Below are 17,372 nucleotides of genomic sequence, written 5' to 3' on the forward strand. Positions count from 1 at the left end.
ATGTCCTTTCGAATAACTAAAGGAGCGTAATCCTTATCAATTCTTTCTCGCAATTTTGTTTTTAAATTATTGATTTCATTTGACACTTCCGTAATTGAAATTTTGTCCCTTTCAATAATTTTCACAGCATTGTGAAATAATGTAACTTGGTTGTGATGTGTCATTTTCAAAAAACAGCTGCAATATTCTTGGATATTTATCTTGTGATAAAAAGTGTGATTTTAATGGTTGGTATATTTAAAAAATATTTTCTACAGCTGGTAAAAGCGCTAGCCATTGTGTTTTGCTGTAACCAATAATTCTTTTATGTTCGATTTCTGCGCTTTCAAAAAATTACTTCAAACTTCGATATGCACAGTATATATATAAAAATATTAATACATTTTTGAATAATTTATTGGATCAAACATTTGTTTAGTTTTGTAAAAACGTTATTGATGCCTCTTCTAGCTTTTCCACCAAAATTTGCGTTAGTGTCAACAGTAAAATTATTGCCTCACAATAGGCAATAATTTTATTGTTCAAGTTATTCTTTTTTAAAATAGTTCTTATCGGATCAAAAATTATTTATGAAGTTTCACCTGGCAGCCGTCCAGACTGTATAGTAGTTAGGGGAGCCTGACTGTGATACCGAAGGGCCTGGGTTTGAATCGCGGAGAAGGCATGATTGGAACTGTCTGTCCCTTCATAGGAGGCAATGTTGGCCCACCTATTAGGTTTCGCCATAGTAAAGAGACGACCATATCTTTCTGTTACAAATCTGTAACTGTTCATAATTTGCCACTGGGGGGGAGTTTCACCCGGCAATGAGACAAAACTGATACAGTACAAAGTCCGCAATCCGGACGTCCCTTTTCTGGATTGAACTATAATCCAAACCTCAAAGTCACAAGTTTTTTTTTTTTTTTGCATGCTTTACGCGTGCGCGTAAAGAATGCGCGCGCATACATTATGCGCATTACGCATGTACATAATGTATACTTTACGCATGTGCGCATTGAAAGAAATGCTTAATAAAGTAAACAAATAAATATTGGTACTTTTCCATTTCGCCGCCGCAAATCGCGCCAAGCAGACTTTGTTGGTGAGCATGCAGTATACACATAAAAAATGTTAACGAATGTTAGTTCTAAGAATTTTTTATTTTTGAACGTTTAAACATTTTAATATGGTTTATAATTTTGTAAAAAGCCAATAAATAAAGACTAAATTTGTAAAAAGACATTAATTTAAGAATTTACTATGCTATCATGGTTCAACATCCTGATTCGCCGGTTTGTATAACGTGACCCTAATTGAGCTCATCTCATGTACACTACGCTGCAAAAATATAATTCTCTCAGTAATTATCTACATTAATTTGAAGTTAAATTTTAATTTTGAATACAAGAATTAAATGCATTTTCTTCATTTTAAGTTTAAATCTCAAGTTTAATTTTAAGTTTAAAGTTAAATCCTAAGTTTAAATGCAAGAATTATTTCAATTCGTATGAATAGCTTACTGAGAAATTATGTAAAACCGTAGTGCTTTACTTCGCTAGTGCATTCTCATTAGAGAACTGATAAATTTAACACTTGATTTTGCATTTTCTATATTTTCGCTTTCGGGTGAGTTGTGTAATTGCATCCAAATTGACTTAATTACCGTGAATGCTCTTAGGGCATAAAATTTAATTATCTTTGAAATATTCTATGCAATTGTATGCCAGTATTGAAAGAAACAACCAAACTGGTAAGAAATGGCTGCGACTTGTTTTGAAAATGAGGTATAAAAGGTTACCAGCAAAGATATCCCCTTTGGCATCAGTTGCACCATTATTGGGAACTTTATCGTTTGCGCCGGCAAAACGGAAAAGTACCTAAATATTAAGCGTTTTTTTTTTTTTTTTTGTAAAATTTGATACCCTTTAGATTATAATTGGTTTTTATTTCATAAATTTCGGTTTCATATTTTTAATTGTATAATTTCTGCATGCCATCTTACCAGATTTAAATTGATCTATAATCCGGAATCGCTGAAGTCCCGAGGAGTCCGGATTACGGACTTTGTACTGTATTCTAATTTTAATTCCTGTTTCTGGTAAAAAGTCTAACAATTGTGGGAAATAATTTTAAATCTTTGTGGTTGGAAGCATCATAATATAAGGACATAAATGTGCATTTAATCTAATTCTTTCTGCAATTGTGAAAACGAATATGGTGAAAATCATTACAGATAATTGCTTTGGTTTTTGTCTTCGCACGTGCAAATTTTTTGTCGTACAATGTTTTGATCATTTGCGACGTACAATAAATTGATCTGAAACTTTGATTGTGGTTTATGGTGTGGACAGCAAATAGCCCTTCAGCTAATGCTAGCTGTTCCTCCGTTAACAATATATATTCCTGGACGAGATGTAACGATAATGATCGAACACCATTGAGTAAATCTAACTCGTTACATCGCCTAATTTAGTTTACACTGCATGCATTGTGTTTTTTTTATTTCTTTCTATTCACTATAAAATTAATAAATAAAAGGTAATATATTTTTACAATATATTTAAAATAAGAAATGCAGATGTTTTCTAAAAAAAGGGACATTTTTAAAAATTGACAGTCCTTAAAAAAAAAAAAAAAAAAGTGACTATCCTGCCAAAATCGAGATGTGTGGTCACTTTGGACTAGTAGTGTACTAGTAGCTATCAAATATACTTTTTTTTGTTCAAAGTGTTTGAAAATAATCAGATCTTCTTGCTTTTACATATCATTATTTATTTCCTACAATGTAGTTTATATTATGATCTAATATTTTTAGAGTTCTATTCTTTTTATGGCATTAAGTTAGGAATTTCTAATAGTATATGTAAGGAAGCGGAATGGCAGGAGTGGATAATCAACATTGAATTCAAAAGCATAATAAAGTTACTTACCGAAAATGAAGAAAATGCAATAGGGGCTTTTAAATTATGAATAATTAGTTTGTTGTTTAAATTAATTTTCATTCTTTCTATCATATATATTTAGCTTTCTCTTTATTTTTTATGATATTTGCAAAAATTTATTTTTCTTCATGAAACTATAAGTTTCCATCATTAAACTAAACATATTTAATTTACATATATGATATGTAATTTTTTTATCAGAGAGTTCTTAACAATGTTGATTATTTTTACTCTAGATATTTATATATTATTATTTTTTTATTATGCTCTATTAGGCTAGAATGGAAGTGGAGGATCTCTTTACAGATCTTGCAGATGGGAAAAAATTGCTTAAATTGCTTGAAATAATCTCAGGTGAAAAACTTGGAAAGCCAAACCATGGCAAAATGAGAGTTCACAAGATAGAAAATGTAAATAAAAGTTTGGCTTTCCTTCATACAAAGGTAAGGGATATTGCTTTTTTGGGAGGAGGGGAATTTTATTTCTTATTACTAGTTTCAGAATTAATATTCTGTTTGGAATGGCTTTTACAAATATGAATAATTTTTTAAATTATATTTCTAATTAAATTTTTTTCCAGAGATATGTAATCCTAACTTCTTGTATAAAGTTTAAATTACTATTCTAAAGAAAAATGAATAAAATTAAACATAGTAATTCTCATTTCAGATAATTTAGCTTGACAGTTTATTAATTTAATAATAAACGTTGTAATGAAAGACACTGTTATTTATGCTCAAAACGAATACTGGTGACATAGACCATGTATTAGTTGTCTGTAGAATTATCTTTTATCTCTTTCTGTTATTAGGTTAGATTAGAAAGCATAGGAGCTGAAGATATAGTCGATGGAAATCCAAGGTTAATATTAGGTCTTATATGGACAATAATTCTAAGGTTTCAGATACAAGAAATAGAAATTGATGTTGTAAGTTTCCATTATGTAATATTTCTTTTGTATCATTTTTTCTCTTAATACAAAATAATAATGGAACTTAATACTACTATACATCTGATGTATTAACTTTAAATTATTTTCATAGCCGTGTGTGCTATTAATATTTATTATTTCATGTGCAAATAGAATGAAGATGATGAAAGTAGTGAGAAAAAGTCTGCTAAAGATGCCTTATTATTATGGTGCCAAAGGAAAACTGCTGGGTAAATATTATTTTAATAAATGATAAAATTCAGTTTTATTTGATGGTAATGTTATTTATTTAAAAATAAAAATAAAAGAGATCCAGAAGAGGTTAACATGCTTCAAGGAATTTATTGTCTTGCCTCATGATAAAAAATTGTACCAGAACAGTGTACTTGAAGAACTTTGATAAAACTGAATCCTCATGTGCATAATTCGGTTATGTATTATTATATTCTGTTACTTTTTATCTGTAAATAAAAATGCTATGTATTGTGTTATAACAGAGATATGAAATTTAAACATACAGTCAAAAGTCGTTAATCCGGACTCGTCGGGACTTCGGCGATTCGGCATAAATTATAAATTAAAAATATGAAATAAAGAACAATTATGATCTAAAGGGTATCAAAATTTACAAAAGAAAAATGCTTAATATTTATTTGTTTACTTTATTAAACATTTCTTTCAATGTAAGTTGTTTAAGTTGCTTCTTTTTATGTGATAATACTTTCTCTTTAATTCTATAAACATACATAATTTCTTATTCAGTTACAAAGTTCCGCTGTTCAAGTCCTATAATTGCTGTGTCGAGAATATCGACTAATTTGTCAATCGAAATTTTTTCATTTTCAATAACCTCTGTGTCACTTTCTTCACTATCGGAAGCAAATTATAATGATGAGGAATTTGATTTAAATCATATCAAACACAGAGTACATCGAGATGAAATACTGCATTTAGTAAGGAATTATAAGCCAAATAAAATAAAAACATTAAAAACATCTGCCCTGAAGATAAGGATAGTGCTGACAGATCAAATTCCAATTCATTGCGCGCTGCGGCGTCCCCCCTCCTCCCACCAGCAGAGTGAAATTTATAAACAGATTTCGGAATGGTTAGAGAAACAAAGGATATGCCTTTATCCATTTTTTGCAGCAATTCCACTTTTTGTTTAATAGACTTCGAAACATACTTTCGCTTTGTAGATCCTTTACATGTTAGTAAATATATATCACAAATTCTATTTGACATAATCGAAAGTTCAAGCCTACTTTTATAAAATTGCTCTAACAGTCTGCAAAAAATAATAAGCCGGATCCAATTTGAAGATTAACCCCTTCGAGCCGGGTAGTGAAAACGCGCGCTTATCGCAGCAGTGTCTTCCGCGTGCATCTCTCCAGTGCCGGGGGCTTTTTTTCTACTAAGCCTAAATCCATGAAATTTCCGAAGTATCAAGGCATTGTTTAATAATGCTCTATAGAGTCTTTAAACGGCTTATGCTTTATAGATATTTTTATATATATACTTATTTCTTTTTATATATATACTTATTTCTTGTTTAAGTGCATATTTTACACATTTTATTTTAATGACTCACCATTTTATGACTTTTAACATTATACATCTGAAAACTAAATATATTACTTAAAATTCTCTTTTCATATGAAAAATTTGAAAACAGGGATCTACACACGGTCCTACGTTACATCCCTTGAACTCGTAATAACTCATTTGCCGTTTTGGAGGATTTTTCCGGGAATGTGAACAAACGAAGCATCGTCGTCTCATTTTCTTATCAGTCTCTTCTGAGCAAAGTTTTGGAAAATGACTTTCAGTTAATCTTTCAGAATCAATATCAGAATTTCAGAATCAATATCTGAAATATTTTGCATCCTTTCTGCTATTTCATGCTCTGTTAAACATTTTCGACGCTTTGACATTGAAACGGTAAAAATAGAAAGAATTCACGTCTAACAAGATCTAATTATTTTCTAAAAACTGAACTGTAAACGGAAATACTCAACGCTTTAGCGCATATAAAACTTCTACTTACAATAAACAACTAGCACGTGCGAATAAAGTGCGATTTAAAGAGACGTCATAAATCACGCCATTCGGAAACATTTAGTTCCCCGTTTGTTTATATAATCAAAAACACGTGTATGTGAGTCATGCTTCTCTCATTTCGAGTAGAATGTCTAATGTACATGTATCTGAAACCATATGGGCATACAGTGCCATCTTGTGGCAGAAATTATAGTTTGAAAAACATTCCAAGGTACTGGCACAAATACGTGACATTCGGTAGAAAACGCAACATTGCTCTGGCACGCCTGCGTGTCGGCCGGTAGATAAGTGTGTTCGTTGCTGGCACGTATACGTGACAGTCGACGCGAAGGGGTTAAGGAACAACACAATCTGCAACATTTAACTGAATTAGATAATTTTAGCTTAGGTTATACCATCCGTTATACATTAAACGCGCATGCGCACACGCATTTTTGCAGCCGTAAAGTTCTTATGCGCATGCGTAAATGCCTATGCACAGAAAGTTTGTAGCTTTGATGTCCGGATTATAGATCATTCCGGATTATGGGTGTCCGAATTAACGACTTTTGACTGTATATTCTTGTGTGATGTGTAAATTAGTCATTGAATTTTTATAATAATTATAAAAGGAAATTGTAAATCTGTGTTTTATTTATATAATATTTCATCATCCAAGAAGTCCTGCAGTTTTTTAAGATAAATACAAACGAAGCAGTACAAAAACATAAACTTAATAACATAAGCACCTTTTTAGCCTACGAAGTTTTGTCATCTGTCAGTCAGCTGGAAAATTACTCTTTAACAAAAAAAAAAAAAAAAAAAAAAGATATTAGGTTTATTCAGAAAGAAATTAATGATGTGTTGTTTGATAGTCCCCAAAGAAGTGATCTTCAGGCCGTTCAGAGAATTCTGAGATGGGAAGATCTGATGAGGGTGATAAAAAATATCTCAGCCATATTTAAGAAGTTTTTGTGTTACTTCATCAAAATGATGTCAAATGTCATGTTGTTATGGTACAAGATAACTTGAAAATTGGTCAATTCTGGGCACTTTGCTTTGATTTCTGTTTTTCAAATTGAATTCATTGTCTGATTTGATGGCAACAATTCATAGGGTACAATTCCTTTGAGTCCCATTATACCATTATACACAAAATATTGCTTTTTCAGCGTGCAGTCCCCCTTTTGATGTTATTAGGTTATTAAAGGATGTTATTTTGGCTTACACCATGATCTTTTCCTTGTAACATTATTGTGTAGTATCAACTTCCCATCTCCAATAATGTGGGATTTCAAAAAAGGTGCTTTTTAAAATTTTTTCAGTAAAGAATAACTTGCCGAGACTCTATGAAGCACATTCTCCTCTGTTAAAATATGGAGCTTCCATACATCATAACAGCCTATATACTTAATCTTTGTTAAATACCTGTGTACTATATTTTTTAAAAATTTATTTTGTCTTATAGTTTCTGAATGGTATAATTTGAATTTTAGCATTCTTTTAATAGGTCCTTGTTTACAGAGGATAGTTTTTCAGAATGCTCATCATTTTTGAGGCTTCATATAAAAACTTCCATACTATTACTGTTAAAACTCTGTCACCAGAACACTTTTTTTTTTAATTCATAGCACAAGTTTTACAAGCAATCTCAGTAGAAATTATCTTTTTTAAAATAGCATAAAATGATGAATATTAATTTGAATCTTTCATTCTTTTTACTGTTTTAAATAAAAAATTATGCCACAACATATGCTAGATATATGCAACATCAGCAGAAAGGACCATATTTAAACATCTATTTGATCTAGGTCATTCCACATCAGCAGTAACAAAATAATTAGAAGAAAAGGTCCTTCAGTTTAAAAAAAGTGCAAAACTTCTGTTGCTCCTAGCTTTCAAGTGGTTTGTTATTAATGAATGCAAAACTGATTTTCATTAAATATTTGGTCATTGTCCACTAATTGCTTGTCAAGAGCATCCATCATTTTGAGTTATGATAAACATTGCACTTATACACAAAATATTGTATTAACACGTTGGCTATGGCACACATTTTATGTGGTTTGCCCATGGTGCCAATATGATTTTTTATGCGATGTATATTATATTGAAATATTATCTATGGAAGATAAAATGAGTTATATAAATGTGTTTAATGTATTTTTCGTGGTGGTGGGTCACAGGTGACCCTCGAGGCGCTGTAGATAATTTTAGCGATTTATTGTTTTTGCAACTTATTATTCTTTAAACCATTATAGTAACATTTAAAAATTTATCAGTATCGATATTTACTCTAATTATGTATTTTTACTATTGGTCGCATCGCCGGTTACGGTGGCCCCCACGGCGCTGTAGCCAAGTCGAGTGCCAGCCGCCGGTGACCCTCATGGCAGTCAATGTGTTAATTATGAGATGATCATAATTACCTTCGTTTATTAGGTATTTTCAAGTAGTATCTTCAAATATTTTAATCATAATGAATTATTATTTGGTCCAAATAACTTTTCATTGAGTCCTATTCTATCCAAAACTTTGGAAATTATCTTAATTAAGTGGATTATATCTTATATCTTAATGAGATGGATTGTATTTATGATGCTAAATGAGTGACTGACCATCGGATTGCCTCACTATGCTATTAAGGCAATACTAGGGAACTCTGTTCTTTTAGGTAGCATTAAGATAACCTTCCCCTAATGCAGATGACAGTAGTATGTGTTGTTATAATCAAATATTCCAATCCATATGTATGAGGATTTTTCAATTTTTATTACATTTTGATTTAAGTATAATAAAATTTGAGGTTTTAATAAAGTTCTCCCTGAATAGATTAATGATTTTTTTTGCTGTATCCGTGGGTATCTAGATAACCCTAATATACTTTGCCATACTAGGAAAAAGTGAACAGACTTTGATAGCTAATTATTAATTCAGAATTTGAATGGTAATTTTTTTAATTCTGCATCATGTATGTAATTTTGTGTAATAATTAATTAATTATGTGAAGTTATAATAAGTATCTCGTGAGAGTGAAATACTAGACATTATTTACAAAAATAATAATGTTAGTAGGAAACAAAATCCCAATCATTTATACAAGGAAAAACTGCCTTGACAACTTTTAAAATATATGTAAATCTGAAATATTTGTTTATATTTATATATAGAATTTTATATATTATTTATAAATTATATTTATTATATATTTTGTAATTTACATCACTTTTTTTGCAGTTATCCAGGTGTCAATATTCAAGATTTCCATGTAAGCTGGAGAAATGGCTTAGGTTTTAATGCACTTATTCATTCACATAGGCCTGATCTCATTAACTACCCAGCTCTTCATAATAATAGTAATATTCAGAATCTAAATAATGCATTTGATATTGCACAGAAAGAACTTGGTATCCCTCGTTTACTGGATGCTGAAGGTAAATAAATAATACTTTTATATTTCTGCTCATTGTATTAGAAATGGTTTGGTTTATTTAATTATGACAAAGCACGCTAGGGCTATCTGCCTAAGGGGATGGATGACTTCATGGAGAACTTTCTAAAGGAAACTGACTCGTATACACATTACACATGGGGAAAACCACAAAAATGCCCATGTAGCCAGCCCGTTCGCAGGATTTGAACCTCGGACCGAACTACCAGTGTTCAGCAACTTTACCGCTCTTCTGCTGGTGGGCAGTATTAGAAATGAGAAGGAGAAAAATATTTAAATTTGAAATTGTTTGGAAACTTTTTTTTCCATGAATATTTTTGTCTCAAATTAAAACATTGCATTTGTTATTTATGTAATTGAAGAAAGCAAATTTTACGTAGTAATAAAAGAGTTTGTTAATATGTCAATAATAGTCTTTATGTATTTGTTTTTAGACTTTCAAATAAACAATTTAAAAAAATAAAAATAAATAAAATTAAAAAAAAAAAAACTTTGTTGAAAGAAAAATTGTCATAATTTAAAATTTAATCTTTGTTAACCAAGTTTTCATTTATCTAAGATGGTTATAATCCTAATTACTTCAGAAAATTGATATTTTATGTTGTATTTTCTACGTGAATAATTTTTTTCCCTGTTAAATCAGATATTTCCCAATTAAATTTATTTAACTAATTCACTTTAATATTACATTTTTGTAATTAAATAAAACTCAGGTGTTTATGAGAAATATACAATAAATATTTTATAAATAAGGTACTTTGTTTTACAAAGTGATGTGATTACGAATCATATGTGATTATGAATTTAGATCAGAACATCTATCTTACAAGTAGTACAAGTAGATTTATATGGTCAGTTTCAAATTCCATGTTATTTAACCCCTTCGCGCTGACTGTCACGTATACGTGCCAGCAACGAACACACTTATCTACCGGCCGACACGCAGGCGTGCAAGAGCATTGTTGCGTTCTCTACCGACTGTCACATATTTGTGCCAGTACCTTGGAACGTTTTTCAAACTATAATTTCTGCCACAAGATGGCACTGTATGTCCATATGGTTTCAGATACATGTACATTAGACCTTCTACTCGAAATGAGAGAAGCATGACTCACATACACGTGTTTTTGATTATATAAACAAACGGGGAACTAAATGTTTCCGAATGGCGTGATTTATGACGTCTCTTTAAATTGCACTTTATTCGCACATGCTAGTTGTTTATTGTAAGTAGAAGTTTTATATGCGCTAAAGCGTTGAGTATTTCCGTTTACAGTTCAGTTTTTAGAAAATAATTAGATCTTGTTAGACGTGAATTCTTTCTATTTTTACCGTTTCAATGTCGAAGCGTCGAAAATGTTTAACAAAGCATGAAATAGCAGAAATGATGCAAAATATTTCAGATATCGATTCTGAAATTCTGATATTCTGATATTGATTCTGAAAGATTAACTGAAAGACATTTTCCAAAACTTTGGAATGATCTATAATCCGGACCTCAAAGCTACAAACTTTCTGCGAATGCGTGAACGCACAGGCGTTTACGAGAGCGCGTAAGACCTTTACGGCTGCGAATATGTTTGTGCGCATGCGCGTTTAATGTGTAACGGAGTTATACGCTAAGCTAAAGTTATCTAATTTAGTTAATGTTGCAGATTGCGTTGTTCCTTAATCTTCGAATTGGATCCGGCTTATTATTTTTTGCAGACTGTTAGAGCAATTTTATAAAAGTAAGCTTGAACTTTCAATTATGTCAAATAGAATTTCCGATATATATTTACTACAAAGCGAAAGTATGTTTTGAAATCCGAAATCTGTTTATCAATTTCACGCTGCTCTGCGGCAGAGGGGGGGGGGTGCAGAAACGTCATTATTAGATTATGATAGATTAGAAAGATTATGTCAAATAGAATTTCCGATATATATTTACTAATATGTAATTTGTATCTACAAAGCGAAAGTATGTTTTAAAATCCGAAATCTGTTTATCAATTTCAGGGGGCGGATTGGAAGTTAATCTGTCAGCACTATCCTTATCTTCAGGGCAGATGTTTTTATTTTATTTGGTTTATAATTCCATACTAAGTGTAGTATTTCATCTGGATGTACTCCGTCTTTGATATGATTTAAATCAAGTTCCTGGTCATTATAATTCGCTTCTGATAGTGAAGAAAGTGACCCAGAGGTTATTGAAAACGAAAACATTTCGATTGACAAATTAGTCGGTATTCTCAACGCAGCAATTATAGGACCTTGAACAGCGGAACTTTGTAACTAAGCAAGAAATTATGTCTGTTTAATAGAATTAAAGAGAAAGTATTATCACATGAAACGAAGCAACTTACATTGAAGGAAATGTTTAATAAAGTAAACAAATAAATATTAAGCTTTTTCTTTTTGTAAATTTTGATACCCTTTAGATCATAATTGTTCTTTATTTCATAAATTACGGTTTCATATTTTTAATTTTGTAATTTCTGCATGCCATCTTACCAGATTTAAACTGATGATCTATAATCCGGAAAAATCGATAATCCGGAATCGCCGAAGTCCCGAGGAGTCCGGATTAACGACTTTTGACTGTATTTAGTTTTCAGATGTATAATGTTAAAAGTCATAAAATGGTGAGTAATTAAAATAAAATGTGTAAAATATGCATTTAAACAAGAAATAAGGTAATTAAAGTATATATATATATAAATATCTATAAAGCATAAGCCGTTTAAATACTCTATAGAGCATTATTAAACAATGTGTTGATACTTCGGAAATTTCATGGATTTAGGCTTAGTAGCAAAAAAGCCGCCAGTGCTGGAGAGAAGACCGGCCTCCGCGATAAGTGCGCGTTTTCGCTACCCGGCTCGAAGGGGTTAAGGAAGATGTTATTGTTTGCTACAATGAGTTGAATGTGGGGAAAAAAAAAAAGTACCTTTCCATTTTGCTGGCGCAAACGATAAAGTTGCTAAAACTGGTACAACTGATGCCAAATGGAATATCCTTGCTGGTGACCTTTTACGCCTCATTTTCAAAACAAGTCTCAGCCATTTCTTATCAGATTGATTTTTTCTTTCAATACTGGCATACAATTACATAGAATTTTTACCTGGTAACCTTTTACGCCTCATTTTCAAAACAAGTCGCAGCCATTTCTTATCAGATTGATTTTTTCTTTCAAGACTGGCATACAATTACATAGAATTTTATGCCCTAAGCCCATTCGCGGTAATTAAGCTTTCTAAGTAAGCTATTCGTACAAATTGAAATAATTCTTGCATTTAAACTTGTATTCCAAATTAAGATTTAACTTGAAATTACTGTAGATAATTATTGAGAGAATTACATTTTTGTGGCGTAGTTCACGTGAGATGAGATAACTTGGGGTCATGTGATATGTACCACGAAAGCATAGTAAATTCTTAAATTAATGTTTTTTTACAAATTTATTGTCTTTTTACAAAATTTTAAATGGTATTAAAATGTTCAAGCCTTCAAAATAAAAATATCTTAGAATTAACATATGTGAATATTTTTTATGTGTATACTGTGTGTTGTCACCAATAAAGTCTGCTTGGCAAGATTTGTGCCGGCGAAACGGAAAAGTACCCCCAAAAAAGTGCTTATTTGTACGTATTAAAAAATGTGCATTTTTAAGTCAAAGCCCCTTCCAGTAGAAAATATGCAATATCTAACTACCTACAAAATATCAAGTGACAGAAGAGTGGAGTAGGAGTATATAGGAGCATGCAAAAGAATTTCCATGTGGCTGAAACCTTCATAAACCAATTTTCACATTTTATCTTCTGTAATGTGGCTTCAAAAATAAAATACTCACTGGTAATAGTAATGTTGATGATGATTGAAATGCAATAGTGATGTTGATGATGATTGAAATTATTTGCAGTTAGTTCACCAGTGGTTAGTTTCTCCATAGTCTATCAAATTATATTCATTGGTATTTAAAATCTTGAAAAATTTTCTTGAAGTAAAGCAAAAATATAACAGAGCAAAACATGAAATTTAAGTAAAATTACTAAAATATCACATTGTGGAAATTACAACTTTAAATACTTAAATTACAAAAATGAAATATTACAAATTTACAGCAGTGCAATATGTGAGCAAGTTAACTGTAATTGACATTGTAAATGCTGGGTTGCCAAATGTGAAGACTAAATTACAAATTATTATCATTCTTTGTTTATATCAAACATACTGTAACAAACTGAACAGTTTAGAGAATAATTAATACTCTTAAATTTTAGAACAACTTTTTTTATAGCTTTAACTTTCATTTATATGATTTGTATGAAAAATAATTAATGAATTATGTGCATTTGTTTTTGATTTCTGTATTTATGATTATGTTGAATTGAAGAACTTTTAGACATATTACAAGTTATTTTAAATAATCATAATTATATAAAAACAATTTTTTTTAAAGATGTTGATACAAATAAACCAGATGAGAAGTCTGTAATTACGTATGTTGCATCATATTATCATACATTTGCTAGAATGAAAAGTGAAATGAAAGGTGGCAAACGTATTGCCAATGTAAGTATAAAAATATATCTATATGTATTCTGATTGTTGTAATAGTTATAGTTCTTTATTACGCATACCATTACTTTCATGATATGTGTATTTTTTTTTTTAAAGTTTTTTAATATTATTTTTGCATTCTTCTTGAAATTATATCCATATCATTTTCTTGACATATTATTTTCCCATTCTTCTTGACATGTCATTTTTCTTTTATGTGATGTAAAGAAGTGGTAATCAGACATTTCCAGACTGTACTCCTTAATCATGACTAAAACATTTATGTTTTAAAATGATAAAACTATGTAATACTTAAGGAAGAACAGAAAGTGATGATGCATATGAGTTGTATATTTTTGGTTCATTTGTTTATTTTGAGTAATAAGGAAATTAATATTTTATGCATGTTGCATAATACAGATATTATGTAATATGGAAAGATAACATGTTAGCTACATGGAAAATATTTAAACTGTTAAATTTTTTTTTAAAATTAAACTGCTAAAATAAAGGTACTTGTAATTATTATTCAAAGGGAACCTATCAGTTTTGAATATTTTTATACAGATCTTTCAAGTAACTACGAGAGAAAATTTCTGTTAATTGCCTTGGAATTTTGCTGCTTCTTCTTCTTTTTTTTTTTTCTTCAATCTTTTTAAAATTTTCTCTATAGGTATTCAAGCTTATAAAAGTTGCATAACACTATGAATACCACACTTTGAGAAACTAGAAATTTTTACTTTATTACACTGTTATGTTAAATATCCTGTATTAATTTAGAGAATAGTATGGTTAGTATTTAGAGAATAGTTCACTTAACATATCTAAAACATTTTGCATCTAAAGATAATTAAGTTAGGGTGTTGAAGTAAATCAGATTTTAACTTCTTACATTTTCAGGGAAGTACACTATACATGAAAATTAGAGCATAATTATGCATGTTATTGTGCATTTGAAGAAGGTTTCAAAAGAACTTATATACAAATGTATGCATTTTATAAAAGTAATTTTGTAATTAAATTATCAACAATGTTATGTGTATAACTAATTTATACAAGCTTTTCTTTTCCCTTTTGAGCCATTTATGAGTTACTTTTTTTTCCAGTTTTCCCAATTCTTTTTTTCCAATTTATTTCCATAAGTATAACTTACTTCTTTTCTTTCAATGTAGATTGTTGGTCAGATGATAGATGCTGATAAATTGAAAAATAACTATGAAAGTTTCACTACCAATCTTTTGGAGTGGATTAAAATAAAAATCAAAGAACTAGACAATAGGAATTTTCCAAACTCATTGGAAGGGATTCAGAAGGAACTTTTGAGATTTAAAGAATATAGAACAATTGAAAAGCCTCCTAAGTAAGTAGCTTATTACATTTCCTTCTTCTGATTCTCTTTTATTAGATTTTCTTAGACACTTATATACAAAATAACTGAAAAATCATTGGGTGCAAGGTTTGGACTTTAAGGTAGATGATCCAGTTGTTCCCATCCAAAAGACCTGATTAGACCTTGTGTTTATGCAGAAACGTGTGGCCTCCCATTGTCATGGAGCAGTATCATATTGAAAGACAGTAGGCCATGCTGTTTGTTTTGCATGGCATGCCGGAGTTTTCTCGAAGTCACACAATGCACGTCAGAATTTATTGTTGTGCTTCTCGGTATAAAATCCAATGAAAACTTCTTTTCCTGTCCCAAAAGACAGCTGCCACTATCTTTTGCACCAAAGTTGTCTGTTTAGCTTTCATTTTGGTTGGTGATGATGTGTATTGCCATTCTCTTGATTGTTGCTTGCACTCAGGAGTGACACAAGGCACTTAAATCTCATTTCATGTAACAAAGTGGCTCAAAAATTCATCTCCTTCCTGATTGTGTTGAGTGATAAATGATAAAGCAACGCCCAATCTTTTGTTGTGTAATTGTCTGAAAGCAGTCTTGGAATCCACTGACTACACATTTTTTGATAATTCAGTTCCTTCAAAACAATGGTGTACAAAACTGACTTCGAAACCCGTGGAAAATCAATTGATAAATTTGCAGTCATGAATTGTCAGTTCTCTCAAATTTTGTTATCCCCATCACAAATCAAATCTTCAAAAATTGCAGAAGTTCAGCCAGGGCAGGGCATCATGCACATTAATATATCTGACCTTGAACATTCTTACCCACTTTCGAAACTTACCCTTGTTCCTGGCATCATCACTGTAAACTTCACAAATGTGATGGTGAATTTCCACTACTGACAAGTTTCTAATGCTCAGGAATCAAATTACAGATCGTATCTCACAGTTTTGGTGAGCAACTCAATTTTCTTAAACATCATAAATTTTTACAGCTCAGCACATAGGTAGATGATATGGCTGCAAATAGCATCGAAATATACTCGATGCATGGTAGGAAGAGGCATACATACGCACTGAGCGATCATGCATCATTCTCTTATCTCATTCACAACAGACCTTATTTAAAAAATAACCTACACATATACTGTAATCTTCTTCTGAATTATGTATTTGATCTGTTTAACAGGTATAAAGAGAGAAGTGAAATTGAAGCCTTACTTTTCTCAATTCAAACAAAAATGAAAGCTCTTGGTCAACCTTTATATGTTCCACCTGAAGGACAGTTAGTCCATGATATTGAAAAAGCATGGGATGAATTGGAAAAAGCTGAACACAGAAGGGAAGTTGCTCTTAGGGAAGAATTACTAAGGCAAGAAAAGCTAGAAAATCTTGCTTATCGTTTTGAGCGTAAAGTATGTCAATTTATTTGTGTGTATTTTTCTGTTATTAAAATTTAATTATAGAAAAAATAGATTTATTATAAATGTAGTCAAATTTAAGCTTTACCTTCATTATTATTTTATGAATTATCACTACTTTTTTCTTCAAAATTAACCATGACATGCTATCAGTGTTTTTCCCAATTCGTATAATGTAATATAACTGCATGCATACTACATTGCATCTGTCTTACAACTTTGAAAACATAGTTTTTATTTCTACAGCTCTGTGTATTTATGTGCATGTTATGAAATCAGCCTGTAAGACATTGATAGTGTTAAGGTTTTGTTGGTTAAAATTGGTATTGATATCAAAAAGAAAATACAAACACCATATGCTTAATTTACCCTCTGAGCGGTGCAGGATTTTAGATATGTCATGAAGATCGGTATTTAAACAGCATTTATTTATTTTGTATAAATACTTATTTTAGTCTGTATTTTCATAAACTTAGATTCATTAAGATGATATTTACATTATTAAAGAAAGTAAGAAAGCAAAATATCTTAAAGTAATATATGCGAACTAGCGAAACTTCCGACGACCAGATAAAGCCTTAAAAAAGGCACAGGGAACTTTAATATGTAAATTGATTGAAAGGTCTAATACCACTTGGCATCCACAGTAATTGGTATAGAGAATGATTTGCAGCTGCTGAAAGCAGATCTGAAAAGAAAAGCAGAAACAAGCTAAACTTAAT

General features: G+C 30.7%; 1 protein-coding gene across 3 annotated transcripts in view; it reads left to right on the forward strand.

The window, feature by feature from the left end:
• The window catches only part of kst (spectrin beta chain, non-erythrocytic 5 kst), a 329,664-nt gene that overhangs the window by 178,423 nt on the left and 133,869 nt on the right, over positions 1-17,372 (forward strand). For all 3 annotated transcript variants that reach the window (XM_085814577.1, XM_085814575.1, XM_085814576.1), the window contains 7 exons: positions 3,200-3,367; positions 3,736-3,852; positions 4,009-4,085; positions 9,133-9,329; positions 13,788-13,900; positions 15,061-15,248; positions 16,419-16,644. In XM_085814577.1, the coding sequence (XP_085670703.1) occupies positions 3,200-3,367; positions 3,736-3,852; positions 4,009-4,085; positions 9,133-9,329; positions 13,788-13,900; positions 15,061-15,248; positions 16,419-16,644 (1,086 nt within the window). The remainder of the gene's footprint in view (positions 1-3,199; positions 3,368-3,735; positions 3,853-4,008; positions 4,086-9,132; positions 9,330-13,787; positions 13,901-15,060; positions 15,249-16,418; positions 16,645-17,372) is intronic.

The sequence above is a fragment of the Stegodyphus dumicola genome, chromosome 4 (genome assembly GCF_044657685.1).
Source record: "Stegodyphus dumicola isolate Sdum_Otavi_A_Nest chromosome 4, ASM4465768v1".
Lineage (NCBI taxonomy): Eukaryota > Metazoa > Arthropoda > Arachnida > Araneae > Eresidae > Stegodyphus > Stegodyphus dumicola.